Here is a 16570-nt window from a genome sequence, read left to right as displayed (position 1 = left end):
TCAGCCTTCTCCAATGAGGTGCCATCCAGCTGTTTGGGGCTACAGCTCTCATCAACCCCAGACAGCATTGCCAGCAGTCAAGGATGATGGGAACTGTAATCCAATCAGGGGCAGAGGAAGGGTGGTGCAGTGGGGGCACTCCACCCTGGGTGTCACCACTGAGGGGGGTGACAAAATGCCCAGCAGCACTCACCGCGGGGCCTGCAGTGTGCCCAAGCCACGTGTCTCTCCTGGGAGTGATGTGGTGGTTCTGCGCTGCCCCAAATGGTCTGCCCATTGTCTCCCCCTCAGCTGCAGGGCAGCTGAGTGGGATTAGGCAGGCAGACTCCTTAGAGGCCCCACGGAGCATCCTGCCCCAGCTGGCCCCGCCCCTGGGTGCAGAGCACACACGCTGCCCCAAAGCGCCCAATCGGCTTGCTCCGCCGCTGAATCCAATTACATTTGCCAGATGACCTCTCACTTAAACGCCACCCCCGGAAATGAACAGTACAGAAGAAACCGATACCTAAACAGGGAAAAAGTAAACGAATAAAAACAAAGCTAGGTTGTGGTTTAACACGTATGAACAGCAGATTTAATAAAGATTCTGTAAAACAGTTTTGATACACTGCATTGAATGTGTTTGCCACACTCATTGTCTAGTCTAGACTTTAACGGTCTGGAGTGTGCAGTCTGTTTGCCATAGTAATAAAAAGAAGAGAGGGAAAGATGCTCAGTCTTACCTCACTGACCAAGTCCTTCACATGCTTAGCAAGTTTCAAGGCCGGTGTCTGATCCCCAGCATGGTGATGGGGTCTTTCCTTGGTTGCAAGTTCGACGTACAAGTACTGGAGAAAGGGAAGAACCATAAATTATCAAATTATGCTCCACACACACAAGAGGCCTTGGATATAAGCGATTCAGTCTTTCGCTCACTGCTTTTTGCAAACTGAATCAGTATATTCCTGATTCAGTATATCCATTCTGACTGGCAGCACCTCTCTGAGGTCTCAAGAAGAAATCCTTTATTGCCCTGTTATCTTTAGACCATTCAATGAACGATGCTGACGAGACCTTCTGCACGCAAGGAATGTGCTCTATCACTGAGCCACAGCCCCTTCAATTTAATTTTTCCCCCAATTAATTTTTATTGATTTTCAAAATTTTAACATCCAATTAACTCAAATTTAACATAAATTTTAAAAGTTGGTTTCCCAGCCCTTCACCCTTGATGCTTCTTCACCCACCCTCCTTGCTGCATTGTATAACAGTATTTTTATCTCTTTCTCAATTAAGACAAATAACATTCCTGGAGGTGGCAGACACCCTGAATAATCTACTAGGTAATGGGGACAATTACAAAGCACAGGAAACCATCTAGGCTATGACAAAGGACAGGAAATGATTTGTAATTGTATCCACACAGTTTCAAAGCACATATCGATGGGAGGAGGAAGAGTTCTGAATATATCCATTTTGATGTGCTGAACAGATTCAACAGAGGTAGTTGGTGCTGCAGTCACATGGCATAAGCTCCAGTAGGAGACGATACAAAGTCTGGCAAGTTCTTCATTCCTTATTGGAAATGAAGAACGGCCCTCTAGCTGCTTTGGGACTACAAAATGGCCCTCCAGCTATTTTGGGACTACAATTCCCATCATCCCTGACCACTGGTCCTGTTAGCTAGGGATGATGGGAGTTGTAGTCCCAAAACAGCAGGAGGGCCACGTTTGGCCTTATTACTTTGACAACATTAGAAGAAGATTGGAGAACTGTGCCAGAGTTATGTTTTGATGAGGTTTCGATAATATTACAGTTAGTGTTGGGGGAGAAATTCAGTTCAGTTAGTATTTTTAAGTGAAATTAACTAAATCTCGCTTCCTCAAACGGTACACAAAGCCAAAGACAGCTATCCTTTGAAAGCAGCACTTTGCTGAATTTTGCAATGGAGTTTTCCTACCAAATAGTGGGCCGGTTCACACCCGGCACTAAACTAAACCATGGCTAAGCTCAATACACATAGGCATGCAGGTTCCCAGAGTGGAGATGCAATTGCATTGCTCCTGTTCTGTTCCTGTGGCTGCCATAAGCCAAGACATAGTTTGGCTCCGCATGCTATTTAAACCCAGGCTCAACGTTGCAAAAACATATGTGTCAAGAGAAATGTGCGCTAAGATACTGACATATTCATGCAAAGGCAAATTGAGGTGGAAATATGGAAAACTGGACTTAAGCTTGGCAATATGAGAAACAGACAGAAACCAAAGCTGACAGATTCATCCATCCACCCCTAAGTGCAATGGAAGTTTATGAACATATTGATTACCTATCAATATTTACTAATTTGGGTGGAAACATTTGTTAAGGATATGGTGCTATCACAAAGACAGCTTGTATAATGAATGGGCAAGTGCAGATTGCTTTGTATCAGACGCCCCAGAAAATATCTAGAAAGAGTTGTGCATTGTTGAATGAGAATTCCACATGTACTATTCAGCTTTATTTCTGTTCAGTAATGCTTCTTACCTTACTCTGTAGTTTTTGCCCTCTTTTGGCCCTGTTGAAATCTGGTGTATCAAGGATAGATGTGTACTTGGTCTTTTGCTCCTTGCCTGCGGCTCTATACACAAGCTAGAAAGAGAAACAACAATGCACTTTCGTCTTCCATAGCCAACCTTTACAGCACAAGTATATTAGAAAACAAAGAGAGTTAATAAGCTGACAGTGAGCAGAAGGAAGTCTGATATGGTTGACTGACAGACTCTGTCGTTACCTCTAACTGAACTGGCATAAGCTTATCACACCCCATTGTCATTTTTACTGAAAGCAGATTATTGAAATTGCTGGATCTAACATAGCCACATCCATTACTTTCTGTGGTTCAACTCTGTGTGAATCCGAGTTGAATATCACCCAATGTGATTAGAAGACTTCATCCACAAGTGCTTTATGACAGCTATTTGAAAAGTCTACAACTCGCTGCATACAAGATATTGTTTCGATAGCTTGGTGTTCTTGTGCGGGTTCCCCACAGGCATCTAGCTGGCCACTGTGAGAACAGGATGCTGGACTTGATGGGCCATTGGCCTGATCCAGCAAGTTCTTCTTATGTTCTTACATTATGAACTTGGAGCTCCCTTAACATCACTGCTGCTTCTCACTGCCCTATTCCCATCCCAGCAAGTGGCAGCACTGCTAGTGGGTGCCTGAAGCTCCATACACACACCCTCCACCTCACACAGCTCAGTCAGTAAAGCATGAGACTCTTACTCTCAGGGTTGTGGGTTCAAGCCCCATGTTGAGCAAAAGATTCCTGCATTGTAGGTGGACTAGATGGTCCTTGTGGTTCCTTCCAACTTTGCAGTTCGACTGCAAATCATAATCCTATTATTCTATATGCTGCTGCTGGCTGTAAAACTAGCTCAGCCAAAATATTCTGCATAGCATGAACCTTAACCGTGGTCTCTTGCTAAAGAACAAAGAACTTCCATCGTGCTTCTCTTCATCTGCAAGTCTACTTTAGAGCAGCTGCCACAGAAGCACACTTAAAACGATCCAAGCATCCCTTTAAATTCACTTTAACATGTTTCAGTGCAGAAAGGTTAAAGAACATCAATCTTACATCACTCAAATGGGTCTTCAGCTCCTGAACGGTCCTGTACACAGGAGTGTCCAGAACCACACGATATTTATCTTGTGACTTCTTTGCAGCTTCAGTGTAGACATAATTAGACTGAAAAAGAAATGTGCTTGTGTCAAAAGAACATGCAGTCTCCATCAGACAAACAACAAAACTTTGAATCCTAACAAAGAAGATTAATGAAGTCACAGCCCCTTGCTATAACTCCACAAGAATCTCTGGAATGTACAGGTTAACAGTACAACGTAAAACATCACTTTAGTTGCTTTGTAAGTGGGCCATAACGTAACATCCATTCAAACACATTAGGGTGGCTTCTGTAGAAAACATTAGAGCCAAGTCACTAAGCATAGAGCAACAATATCTTAAAATCTGCACCCATACATTCAGTAGTGAACCTTGGGGCCTCAAATTTCAGTGGGATGCCAAAATTCCACATGCCCCTACTTCTTACCTTCCATTCTACATAATAGCTGTGGCACCCCATGCAACCACAATCTGCCTCTGATACATCTGCTTCTCTATAGCTGTAAACAGGAAGGAAGTGGGGGAGGTGTGCTATGGAAGAGATACTAATCAGCACACACATTTGAAACTGTAGCTCATGATTTGGCACACACAGTGGTTCTGTTAGTCCAGTTGTACCAGCAGAAACCAACACAGGAATGGGCGCAAGTCACATGTAGTTTGCAGGTGTTAAGTTCACTGATTGCACACGCTTGCTACTTGCAAAGGACAATGTCCATGTTCAGACACCATGGCAAGCCTGCTTACTATGCCCAACCCAAATCAAGCCGCCTTTGCTCTTGCTCACTCCTCCTGGCTTATGCTAGGAGATAACAAACCATAATTCCAGAGATCATTGTTTTGTTTTGTTCCAATAAAGCACAATCAGTAAGCCAAGAACAAGCCTTGGCTAGAGCTCATGGTTTCTTGGGAACAAAACAAACCATAAACCCTGGTTTGGATGTAACAGGAAGCCAGGAATTGTGGAGCAAAGCACAGCAAAGTGGGACTGATTTTGCTCATGTACAGTGTTTATGTCTTATCGTGATGTGTGAACAGAGTAAGTGATGGGGTGGCACTTTTAGCTACTAATGAACATTATGACAAAGGACTGCTGTGGGATAAAGAGACCCAACACATATAACCAAGCATAGGGCCTCACTTCCAAGAACCATGTCCACAGCATATCTAATGACCGCACATAAACTTTGGTATGGCATTGCCTGGTCTGATCTCATGTCCAGCATAGTACAGTTCACAGTTTATAGTGGGAAAGAACCTCACTTTTAAATATAATAAGTTATAACTTAAATCAAGTCAAACCAACCAAACAGACAACAAAAAGCAACACTTGAAAATGGCAGTGTTTCACCTCTTGATTATTTGTCAGCAAAAAATCAAGGAGTCGTCCAACAGAGATAGTCATGGAAAAAGAAACATACCCAGAGCTTGCGCAAATGTCGAGCACGGACCATATCAGGGGTATCATAGAGGAAGCAGCCCAGGCCTCTCAGCCACTGCAGATCAGTTTTATATTTAACCTGCCAAACAATGATAAGTTTGTAATACCATATCTATTACATAAATAAACCATCATATTATGTGTTATAATCATAGTGTTTTGAATAATTATGCAATAACTAAATAGTTTTAAAAGATGGCAAAGAAAAGATGAAAAAGAATATACAATGAGTGCATGAGACAGAGAGAGAGAGAGAGAGAGAGAGAGAGAGAGAGAGAGAAAGTAAGAGTAGGAATTGAGCCACTAATGCTACTAAGTCCAAACACTTACATCGCTTGTAATCTCTCCAACATAACGGTTATGTATTGTCTCCGGTGTATATGGCAAGGAAATCATGTGCCCCTGCATCTTAAAGAAGTCAGTCTTGTAGATCAGCTGAGATACAAAAACAAAGGGGGTGGGTAAAGAATTATGGTGATTTTTTCCCCATCACATCAGACATTACTGGAATTTGTCTATTTATTTATTTTTAAATGTATAAGAGAGGCATACATCACTGATGGATTCCTGGTTCGTTTTCACTTGGCGAATTTCAGGCGTGTCGGGCGTGGTATGAATCTTATCCTTGTTTTTGTGATATACTTCCCTATAGAGCCTCTGTAACAAAAGAGAAGGAGTTCTTGCACATGGTGCTGAAACCAATAAAACAAAAGACCTCCTGATCTAGAATTCCATGGCCTGCCTACCACTGCTGGGAATCCTGCAGGCAGTACTTCTTCTCACCCGCCCATTCAGTTGGCAGAACATGCTGCTCTGCACCATCAGAGTGAGGCTGGCTTTACTCCATGAATGGAGGCCGGCAGAGCTAAGTAGAGGGCTATCTCAGCCCAGTCCAATCCCCCAGTGCAAAAGAGGTTTGAACTGCAACCGCAATTTCTTGGGAGTAAGCCCCATTGAACTCAGTAGGACTTACTTCTGAGCAGGCATGTGATTGTGCTGCAAAGTCTACCTTCGACAGCGAACATTTGTTTTCTTTCTTGCAAAACAACTTTCTATTTCTTTTGTTGATTCAAGTAGGTATGCTCCTTTAATTTGCACACTGGAGCAAAATGGTTAAGTTTTTGCCTGGTTATGGGATCTTCTCTGTTCACATTGCTTGGCCAGTTTGGCCAGGCTCTAAGATTTCAATGACAGTGACTAGAATTGCACATTGGACACTGACCACCTGTAACAAGGCAGGAGCCTGGAAATATACTGACCTCAGTAGGGAGAATACAACTACCATAAGTCTGTGTCTCTTTCCACCCAGGCCCAGGTAGTGAATCAGGAAAGTTGTAGCAGCATTGCCCATGAAGAAGGAACCAAAGAGTGCTTCACACTTGATCTCATGGGATCAGTGTAAGTGTGCCCCTTTCATTACATACCCCAATAACAAACATTTATAATAAGGGGAGAGTCATCTTTCAAACTATATTTACATTTAAGTCATTAACTATAAAAAAACTTACATGCTTATGAAGACATTTTACAGAACATGGGGTCCTGAGTGTCTGACAAAAATCATACCACGGTTTTATAATGAGTTGCATAAGATTCCAACAGTGATCTTATTTATTTATTTTTGCATCATCAAGTACCATAAATACTTAAATACTATTCACATTACCTCATTGAGAATTTTGTTGACTTTCCTTATGTTTACAAATGGAACAGCTTTGGGTCCAAAATTGTAACCTTTATCCTTGATGTGTTCATAGACTTCCTTGTATTTCAGCTGAAATCATACAAAAAAAATTCAGAAAGATATGTATTTTAGACACAATAACTGTTTATAATAGAACCTAAAAATGAAGTCATACCATTTAGCAGAACATGAATATATACTTACATCCATGCTAACTTTTAAGGTATCTAGGATTGTAGTTAAGCCCTCCTGCCCATTTCCTGATACCTCCCCATTCCCTTTCCTTGCCTTATTAACACCCCCAAGATCCTATGGTTTGGTTGCATTTTCCCATTTCTATGAAATAATATAAAATTTATATGGTCATGTTTTCAATAAGTATAGTATTGCAACCACAATTTTTGTAACAGATCACGTATCTATTTATTCATGCAACTACATTTATTTGGAACAGTAGTATGAGTTAAAAAATAATCCACCACTCACATAACTGCCAAGGTATTGGGCATGTTTAGCATGCTTGAAACCAGGGGTATCTGGTGGGAGTTTGTACCCAGTGGGAAGTGCATGCCAGCCAGCTTTTCGGTAAAGACCCTGCCAAAGAAAAGAAAAGAAAATTCATGACAATGTTTAAATACTGATTTTGCAATGAAGTGCAACACCGTGAATACATTCCCTCACAATTAGGTATTGAGCATTCATTCTCATTTGCTTGGGGGTGGTTATATGATATTGTGTCAAGCGGTGGCTATCCCATACTTCCTGTTGCTTTCCTTTCCACAAAAAGTCTAGGGTGGTTGTTGTTGTTTTAATGGATTTGTTGCACAAGAACACCAATAATTGCTCAACTTGAATTTTCAAGTATGCACTTGAACCCCACCCACAAAGCAGCAAAAATCTGGGGGTAGCTCCAGCCCCAGCACTTACTTCATTCTGTATCCTGTAAGCATGAGTTGCCCGCTCCAAATCCACCGTCTTATCTGTTGGAGTGTATTTCCCTTTGACATTGTGCACATAGTCATGGCGGTAAACGGCCTAAGGAACATAGAAAATGTAAAACTGATGCTGAGTGATACAGCAAAAGCTTATGTGCTGAATATGGGCTGGGCATACATCTGGAGAAAGCAAAGTATCAGTAGTAACAGTAACAGTAATTTGTACCCTGCCCATCTTACTGGGTTGCCCCAGCCACTCTGGGCAGCTTCCAGCATATATAAGACTATAGTAAAACATAACATATTAAAAAATTGAATGCTGGGGTAGAGGAAGGCACCATCCAACCACAGGGGTAGTGTGGGGATTAAAGGAGGAAAAGTGAGAGCCGAGTACACCACTTTGAGTTCCTCAGAGAAAAAGGTGAGCCACCAATGCAATAAATAACTAAATAATAAAACCACAAGTAAAATAGGAACCCGCGTACAACTGTAAACTGGATCTGGTGATTAAGGTGGGGGGGATGGCTATGAATGCTGACTGAATCTCTGAACAGGATACATAGCCTACTAACTAATTGGCTGATTTGATGTGCATTACTAAGGCACTGCTACTATTGTTAATGAGAGCGTAATTGAAATGGGGGGGGTGGGGAGGAACAAATATTACGATGAAGCTGCGGTGAACAGAAATGGAGATCCTTACCTCACTCAGATTCATGGCGCTCTGGACATTCTGAACATAGAGAGGTGTGTCGGTGACCACAGTGTAGTTGCTTTCCATTTTCTTGGCCTTTGACTTGTATTTCAACTACGAGAAAGAGAGAGAAAGCACCTGAACCTTCCCTTTCTCATTCCCACCACTGACTTTGTCAAATGTCCCACCCATTCAGCAGCTTTTCTTAAGGCACTCCAACCAACCACTCCTCAAATATGCCAGCTATACCTGGCAGCTGCCCTGAAATAAGAAGCCTCTCTTCCAACTTCCCAAGAAGCTGAAGTAAAACTCCAAGAAGATGAAGAAGCAGCAGCAATAATGATAACAAAAACAATAATAAGGCTGCCATGTTGTTTCAGTCTTGCCTTATCATCATAATCATCATCATCAAACCTTTTATTGGCATCACATACAAACAGCCAAAACAAATCAATACAGAATTATCACTTCCCCAGTGGCACAAAACATTATCAGCTGACTATTGTATCCTGTATTCAGTTAATTAGCAATTTTTTAAAAAATATCAAAGGAAGTTGAAGGGTGGAGAAAGGAGATGTGCGTATTCATATCTCACCTGAATTCAGGGGAGATAATTAAGTTTATTGTTAAAGCAGTGGTGCTTCTGCTTTTATAGTAGGGAAACCACAGCAAAAAAAATTAAAACAAAAACAAATAGCAGATTGTTGTATTATGTATGTTTTACTGAGTGGCAAAAGCGTGCAAGGCTGACTGACAAAAGTGCAGTCCGATATAAAATACATGAAGCAGACAGCAGTCAGCTTTCAATTCAACCTACTAACCATGCCCCCAAAAGAGGAGTTTGAAGGAGGGCTGGGAAAGAAGCTTCAGAACAAGCAATTTGCTATCATAAGTTGTACTCACGTCATTACGAAGGTCATAGGCATGTTTGGCATGGAGAATTTCAGGGGTGTCCCAGACAAAGCAACCTATGCCTTTGAGCCAGTTGAGGTCATCTTTGTACACAATCTAAGATATTGGATTAAAAATAGAGAAGAGTGAGAATTTCATAGCAAAACATAGCAAACATTCATACACAAATTAAGTAATTTAATCGTGATCGAAACTTTGCTACATAATGGAAACCAGCTTAGAGCGTTAGCATTAGTTTCCATTGGCTGCCATTATGTTGTTCGATTTTCTAAGTACTCCTTTCTTCAGCAACCCGCTGTTTCCTCAGATTCCTGCTTTTCAGCCAGTTCCTATTTAGTCCTAGTAATACGACTTGTATTATGGTCAGGTTGATTCAAATGTCTGTCTGTCTGCACACAGACAGCAGGCGCATGAAAAACTGAAAACGTTTGCTGCAAAAACTTCCAGATTGAAACCCTGAAAAGGTTCTCTGTTCGTTAAAAGCCCAATTAATTGTCCCTTTGAAGGCAAGCATGTCCTGCATCTACCAAAAGGGGGGAGGACTGACGCCGGTCGAGAGGCAATGAACACAGCTTGTAAGCTTATAGATGTAGTTTGTCACACCATTAATGCTCCTTTTCCTGTCATGTGCAAATATAATAGTTTTTCCAAAGGCAGACCTGGTATCATTTGCAGACTTACATCACTCAGCTGGTCGTTGACTTTCCGAGCAAGAGCATTGGCATGAAGATCTGGGATGTTGGCCCATTCATGGAGACGGATGCGATAATCGATTTCACTGACTTTCTTCTGAGTGCTCTTAGCTGACACTATGTCCACCATGTCTGGTGCAATATGGATTTTGGCCTTGTTCTTTTCATAGCCTTCTCTATATAAGCGCTAGGGTAAAATATTATTATTATTATTAATTATTATTATTACTACTACTACTACTACTACTACTACAATTATTTCTTCTTACCCACCCTTTATCCTAAGGTCCCACAGCAGGTTACAACCACTAAAAAATTATATATTAAAAACAGTCTAAAACAAATTACAATCCCATGAGTTAGCTAACAACTGACAAACAATTCATGAAGTCGTATCTGAGTAGACCAGAATATTAGCTTCCAGTATTTTTTTATAATAATAATGGGAAGCTTCTAATAATGGGGGGGGGTATAAATAAGATATTAAACCACGTGAAGGGTGACAATCTGGCACAAGCATGACATCATAGGAAACTACAACTCTAAGGGGGGAGACAGCAGAGTGGAGTGCCTGCTTGACCCTTTTGGTTCCAGCTAGTCTTCTGCTCAGAATCCCAGGCTTTTCCATCCGTGAGAACGGGGAAACCAACCCATAATGAAATCCAATGGCACCTGCCTTCTTTTAGAACAGATACCACTAATAGAATAGATTTCTCCTCCCACCCGCAGCTCTTCATATGCCTTCAAAACCTGCTCTGGAGGGTTGGGAGAATGTCTGGAGCCGATTTAGAGCTTGAGTTTGGACTGCAAGGCAGGAGGTGGGAAGAAAAATTGGCATTGATGTCACAGTATAGAACTCTGTGTACCTGTACATTTAGTTTGGCCCTTAGTGATCTACATGCACTTGTGTGAATGAAGGTGACCTATATCAACATATTGTTATAGCTCCTGGGTAAATCACCCTTTGTTAAGCTGATTATCTGATACCTGCAATGATCAGCTGACTTTCCCTGAATGGATACAGCTAATGAATTGAAATTACTTTTTCCAACCCATCACCAAGTAGAGGGGCAGAAAACTATGATGCTGCAGTTTGAGCAGTTAAGAGAGACAGAGAGTTGGAAGTTCTTCTGCTGAACTATGCCTGAGCAAGAAGCAGCCTGCAGGAGGCTACAGAAATCTGGGCAGTTGCTGTCTTTGTGAATCTGATGCATGACTCGTGGTTGTGCTGAGCACTATGGCAGTCTCTTGCTTCCAATAAGTTCTCCTCTGGGCACCATAAGTCCCCAGCGTGCTCTCTTCCAATGAACACTACATCCTGTAAAACTCCCATCTCTTGGGGAAGTGAGGGATGCTAAATAACATAGCCTTTCAGTATCTAAAACCAGCTATTAACGGAAATAATCTGATTTAAAAAGTGTAAGACGGCACTTTGCTTATTAGATGTTATATCAGAAATAAACCTTACATCAATATTCAGCTTGCCAACCCTTAGGCATCTGGCAGTGTTGGGATCATCCTGAACCCCTCTGGGTAGAGTATAAAGCGCTTTAAACCGATCATACTCCTCTCGATACTTTACCTATGTGGAAAAAGAAAATGGAAATCCAAGTTACTTAGAATGATACATCATTCATACGGCATCTTTAGGAATGTATTGCTTGGGTACACTTACAATACTGGCATTGTGCTTCAGTTCATTGGCACGGACAAATGGCACAGCATCGGGAGGCAATGTGAAACCAGTGGCCTTCACTTTATCCCAGGCGTCCTTGTACAGGTTCTGTAGAGGCGAGAATCAAAGCACTGCGGTCTATATATGCTACTATACACTAAGGCGTTGTCTACACTGGAGCACCTGCCTGTCTCCCCATTAATGTAGGTGTGTCTACAGGACGTCCTCCCCATCAAAGTGTTCTCCTGTCCTCTTCTTTAAATGTGGGGCCTTCTGTTCCTGGGAAACGCTGAAATCCAAGGATTAAAAATCCCACATTTAAAGGGGGGGGGGGCGGATCTGGGGAAATGTTGGGATGCTGAAGATGTCATGTAGATGCCCTTACTGTTAATGGGGACAGGAAGGTGCAAATCCATATTTTGCTCTGGTGTAGACAAGCCCAAATATTTTGAGCTGCTTTAGAGTCATCTTCTATGAGGCCCCAAAGCAGTAAGAACCATGAGTAAGAACCAAATATTAAGACACCTTTTCTGCCTTTTAAAGCAGAAAGGCCTAGAGCTACACGTTCTTTCACATCGTCAGGGAAGGAAACAATTGCTTAAATCCACACACACAAAATGGATACTAAAAATCATGGCCTTCCACACCCCAACTTAGAAAAGGCAACCCAAAAGGAAAGAAATTTCAACACTAAACATCAAGCTGAGGTTTGATCTGTCATCCTTCAGGATGAGGAAATTCCATAATTTTTGGAGCAGGGCTGAAAAACTTCAGTTTCTCCTAAGTGTACTGTGATTAGCCACAGGTGGCAATTTCAGGAGGCATGCCAGATTGTAGGGATGTAAACCCAGGTATGCTAGCCCCAAGTCATGCTGTGTTCCAACGTCAGGTGAAAACATTCCCCTTTTGCTGGGTCCTCAGACAGCAGTAGCAATATGGTGTTAATCAGAGACCTGTATACTGTGAATTTTAATTGAAATAGTTCTAATCTGTGTACAGCACTCTGGATTGTTGCTCCGTACTTTGGGTTAAGCCACCCTGACACCATGTGAAGGGAAGAAATAAATATTGGCTAGCATACCCAGGTACTTATAGCTAAAAGAATTCCAAGATAAACCACAACCCAAAAACAGCCCATCTCATTAGCCCCTGAAAATAAAGTTTAAACACTCACACTACTGAAAAGGTGCTTGAGGTTCTGAATCCTATCATGATCAACTGTTTCCAAAACTGTGGTATATTGGTCCTTCATTTTATGGTATTGTTCTTTGTATTTCACCTATAATCAAAGGCAGATTCAGTCATTACTGTAGTTCCCTTTACAATTAAAGGGAAGGGAAGAGAATGAACCAGGGCAAAGGAAAGGATGAGAATGACTCACGTCGCTAGCATTGATACCACTCTCGATAGCAGTTACATAAACTGGAGTGTCCATAACCACACCGTAGTTCTGTAAATTGTCTTTTCCTGCTTTTGTGTAGAGCAACTGTGAAACCAAGGCAAAAAGAAGGCATTAGGACAGAGAACAGCTACACTGGATTATTTAGCAACTTTAAGCACACTGTGTAGCAATTGGATTCCTTCTTTGGTTTCTTTGAGGTATGGGGAATAAATCACCTTAATATTGGCAGGTATGGGGAATAAATCTTGGCAGGTATGGGGAATAAATCACCTTAATATAGCAACATGCTACTAATCAGATGTATTTTTTTTAAATGTTAGTTAGTGCACTTAGCACTTTCAAGGAAGCTAACAGCTGTTTTAAGTACAGTGGCTTGCTTTATTCTCTGGAAGGAAAGATGGCTGCTGCCATGTTTTAATGAATTTATGCCTGCATTTATCCACAAGTGGGAAATTCCAACAATTCTAAGGACTTGTCTTATACTGAGTCAGGACCATGTGGTTCAGTACTGCTATGACTCTGATTGAAAAGAGCTCTCTGAGGCCTGAGGCAGGCATCTTTCCTAATCCTGCTACCCAATATTCTTTAGCACCTCTATGAATGGGAAACGGTGCAAACCCCAAACTGATCAAATAAAGAAACCTTCTAGAGAAACATGGTTCCCAGTTCCAGCACCACCATCCCTGTATTAGGTGAGATCCATTTGCTTACTTGACTCTGAAGATCATAAGACTTCTTAGCGTGCAGGATTTGAGGTGTGTCCCACACATAGCATCCAATTCCCTTCAGCCATGTTAAGTCATCCTTGTACACAACCTGCACATGACAGTAGTGGGGGGGGGGGGGACACAAATGCAATGAACACATTATGCATTGTTTCAAACATCTCCAGTCATACTAATGCTTTGGTCCACTGCAGAAAAGTGAGGAGTGGAAGTGATATAAGAGATTTACATGTATTCTGGGGCTGCCTGCATGGGTTCCAGATGACTACTACCATTCCCACTTTGAGAGTTCTCTTAGAATAACAGTATTTCTATAGAGCTATAGAGTTCTTCAAGCATGTTACATACATCATCTCAGGCTGCTGCCCAAACCTGTCCCTGCAGAGCAACCACTGCAGCTGCAATGGCGGTGGCAGAAGGTGGAGCAAGCAGATGAGGACTCATTCCTGTACCAGTTTCAGGCTGCCATAGCAACTGGACCTGGAACATGCCTGATGTGAGAGCAACTCAAGATCCAGCAAATCCTGGGCCAGTTCAGCTCCTCTCTACCTTTGCAACTCTTCATCTCATGGCTGTTTGGCAGGTGAGTGGAAGGGGGGGGGCATGTGCTGGTGAAGAATCCAGCACCACCACCCCCGGCCAAAGCCTGGACTACAGCCTTGTTCCTCAAAGCATAAAATCGTAAGAAGAGTCTGATTAGATCGCATCACGATTGACTATCCTATATCCCACCAGGTGTTTCTGTTGTCTCTAAGCAGGGCATGGAGACAGCAGCCCTTCTCCTGAGATTTCCCTTCCTCCACTTAAAATTGGAATTTTAGTGCCACACCGCCTCTGTACATTGAGATGGTATTTGGCCATAATGGCTATTAGAACTTGGTAGACCTATCCTTCATCAAATTGTCCATTGGGCTGAGATAGGAGGAGTGATTTGCCCAATGCCTTCCTATGACTTTATGGGTCCGGCAAGATTTGGGTTGGATGCTTCTTCTTCACGAACCACACTATCCCAATTTGTAAAGCAAAGGGGCAAGCTACTCACAACACCACCTTTTCCTGCTTCTCTATAGCAAATGAAATGGTTCTCAATTTGATCGGGTAAATACATACGTCACTTAGAATTTCCTGGGCTCTTTTAGCCATAATAACATCGTGCTCCTCAGGCGAACAGTTCCACTGATGGAGGTAAGTTCGGTATTCGAGGTCACTAAGGATGTACTGGCATTTCTTAGCCAACACGTGGTTTATCATGTCGCTCGGGATATGAATGTGTGCCTTGGTGTCCTCATAATTCTTTCTGTAGGCCAGCTAGAAATCAGGAGATTAAGATGGAAAATGTAAGTTTCTTTTTTTCACATTATTCAGACTCAAGGAAGAGCCCCACCCAACAACAACACTACTTACCGCACTCCTTATTTTTTGGAAAGCAAGAGAATGGACAACACTTGGGAAATCATTTATTTGTGTCCCAGCCAGATAATGGCCCTTCTGCTTCTCATACACTTCTTTATATTTGAGCTGTGAAGTGCAAACATGGGACACGTTAGATAAGATACATAGTAGCCCCACAAGCAAACAGTGGCAAAGTAGTTAACAAGGGAAAGAAGGGTCACACTTACCTCGCTGTTAATGTAATCGGCATGTTTGGCACCGACAGTAGGGATGTAGTCTGGAGGCAGAGTGTACCCTATGGCCTTGGTGGATTCCCATGAATCCTTGTACAGGTTCTAGACGGCAAAAGGTGCACATGGGATATAAATGAGCAGGATGTTTCCCAACAGATGTAATCATTGAATAGCAAAAACAAATCAACTAAACCACTATGCATTCTCTACAGCACAATCTAGGACTCTTTCATTTTTTCCATACCACAACACTATATAAATACTTCCCTGAATTAAATTTCATTACCTTCACAGGGTTGTCTACTATATTGAGTGTCAGCAGCCCTCAAGAGTCTCAAGCAGAAGTTCTTTCCAGTTATACCTGGAGTTCCCTGGAGCAGAACCAAAGATGTTCTGCACTATATCCTAGTGCTGTACCACTAAGACATGGCACCTTCCCAATGGGTGAAGCTAGTAGATGGGGACTTTCCTAAGCTAAAGACCTAAAGTTCCCTAACTATAGCATCTATTCTCATACAATATCCTCAATGTGCTGTTCACCCAGAAGCCTGAAACTTTATCATTGAAAAGAAACACTTCCTAATTTTGTGAAAACAGTTGGCCAACTTTTGTACAGTAGGCTACAGTCCAGTCGTGCAGAAGTCAGGGCTTTCTACACATGCACAAGCAAGAGGATTGTTGCAATTGAGCAATCAAGGAGAAGGTGGAGAAGGATCACAGGCCTGGAAGGGATCACAAGTGGCCTGAGGTTCCCTACCCCTGTAGTAACACATTGAGTTTTCATTATTAGATACACGAACAGCAAGAAACTTACATCACTGTACAATTTAGCCATATCTCTAGAATGGCTCAGGGCTGGAGTGTCATCAGAACCAATGTAGTGACCTCTTTCAAGGTTAAAGGTTTCTTTGTATTTCAGCTAGAGAGAGAGAAAAATTAAATAGAGTGTTAACCCATCATTCCATGTGCTACCACACACACACCAAGATGACATATTCAGTATGCTGTGCTTCTTAAGGGATGAATGTCTTAATCAGCTTCTCAATGCATGAGGTGAACATACTAAATGCTTCATGCTGGGGTGTTTTCTTTTATCCTTCAAATTCACTAAGTTATGTAGATCATTTTGAGCTCCTTTG

The 16570-nt window shown here is 42.1% G+C and overlaps 1 protein-coding gene across 50 annotated transcripts in view; it reads right to left on the bottom strand.

Annotated features, from left to right (window-relative positions):
• The window catches only part of NEB (nebulin), a 152892-nt gene that overhangs the window by 49660 nt on the left and 86662 nt on the right, over positions 1 to 16570 (bottom strand). For all 50 annotated transcript variants that reach the window (XM_083403736.1, XM_083403769.1, XM_083403780.1 and 47 more), the window contains 21 exons: positions 16246 to 16350; positions 15426 to 15533; positions 15211 to 15324; positions 14917 to 15114; positions 13793 to 13897; positions 13061 to 13165; positions 12854 to 12958; positions 11680 to 11787; positions 11473 to 11586; positions 9994 to 10191; positions 9304 to 9408; positions 8410 to 8514; positions 7699 to 7806; positions 7258 to 7365; positions 6754 to 6861; positions 5640 to 5744; positions 5418 to 5522; positions 5068 to 5166; positions 3602 to 3712; positions 2506 to 2610; positions 723 to 827 (listed from right to left, as the gene is read on the bottom strand). In XM_083403736.1, the coding sequence (XP_083259862.1) occupies positions 723 to 827; positions 2506 to 2610; positions 3602 to 3712; positions 5068 to 5166; positions 5418 to 5522; positions 5640 to 5744; positions 6754 to 6861; positions 7258 to 7365; positions 7699 to 7806; positions 8410 to 8514; positions 9304 to 9408; positions 9994 to 10191; positions 11473 to 11586; positions 11680 to 11787; positions 12854 to 12958; positions 13061 to 13165; positions 13793 to 13897; positions 14917 to 15114; positions 15211 to 15324; positions 15426 to 15533; positions 16246 to 16350 (2424 nt within the window). The remainder of the gene's footprint in view (positions 1 to 722; positions 828 to 2505; positions 2611 to 3601; positions 3713 to 5067; positions 5167 to 5417; positions 5523 to 5639; positions 5745 to 6753; positions 6862 to 7257; positions 7366 to 7698; positions 7807 to 8409; positions 8515 to 9303; positions 9409 to 9993; positions 10192 to 11472; positions 11587 to 11679; positions 11788 to 12853; positions 12959 to 13060; positions 13166 to 13792; positions 13898 to 14916; positions 15115 to 15210; positions 15325 to 15425; positions 15534 to 16245; positions 16351 to 16570) is intronic.

This window comes from Podarcis tiliguerta (genome assembly GCF_965153285.1).
Source record: "Podarcis tiliguerta genome assembly, chromosome: 1".
NCBI lineage: Eukaryota > Metazoa > Chordata > Lepidosauria > Squamata > Lacertidae > Podarcis > Podarcis tiliguerta.
Note: the sequence above shows the minus strand (reverse complement) of the source record. Positions and strands in the feature narration are given on the sequence as shown.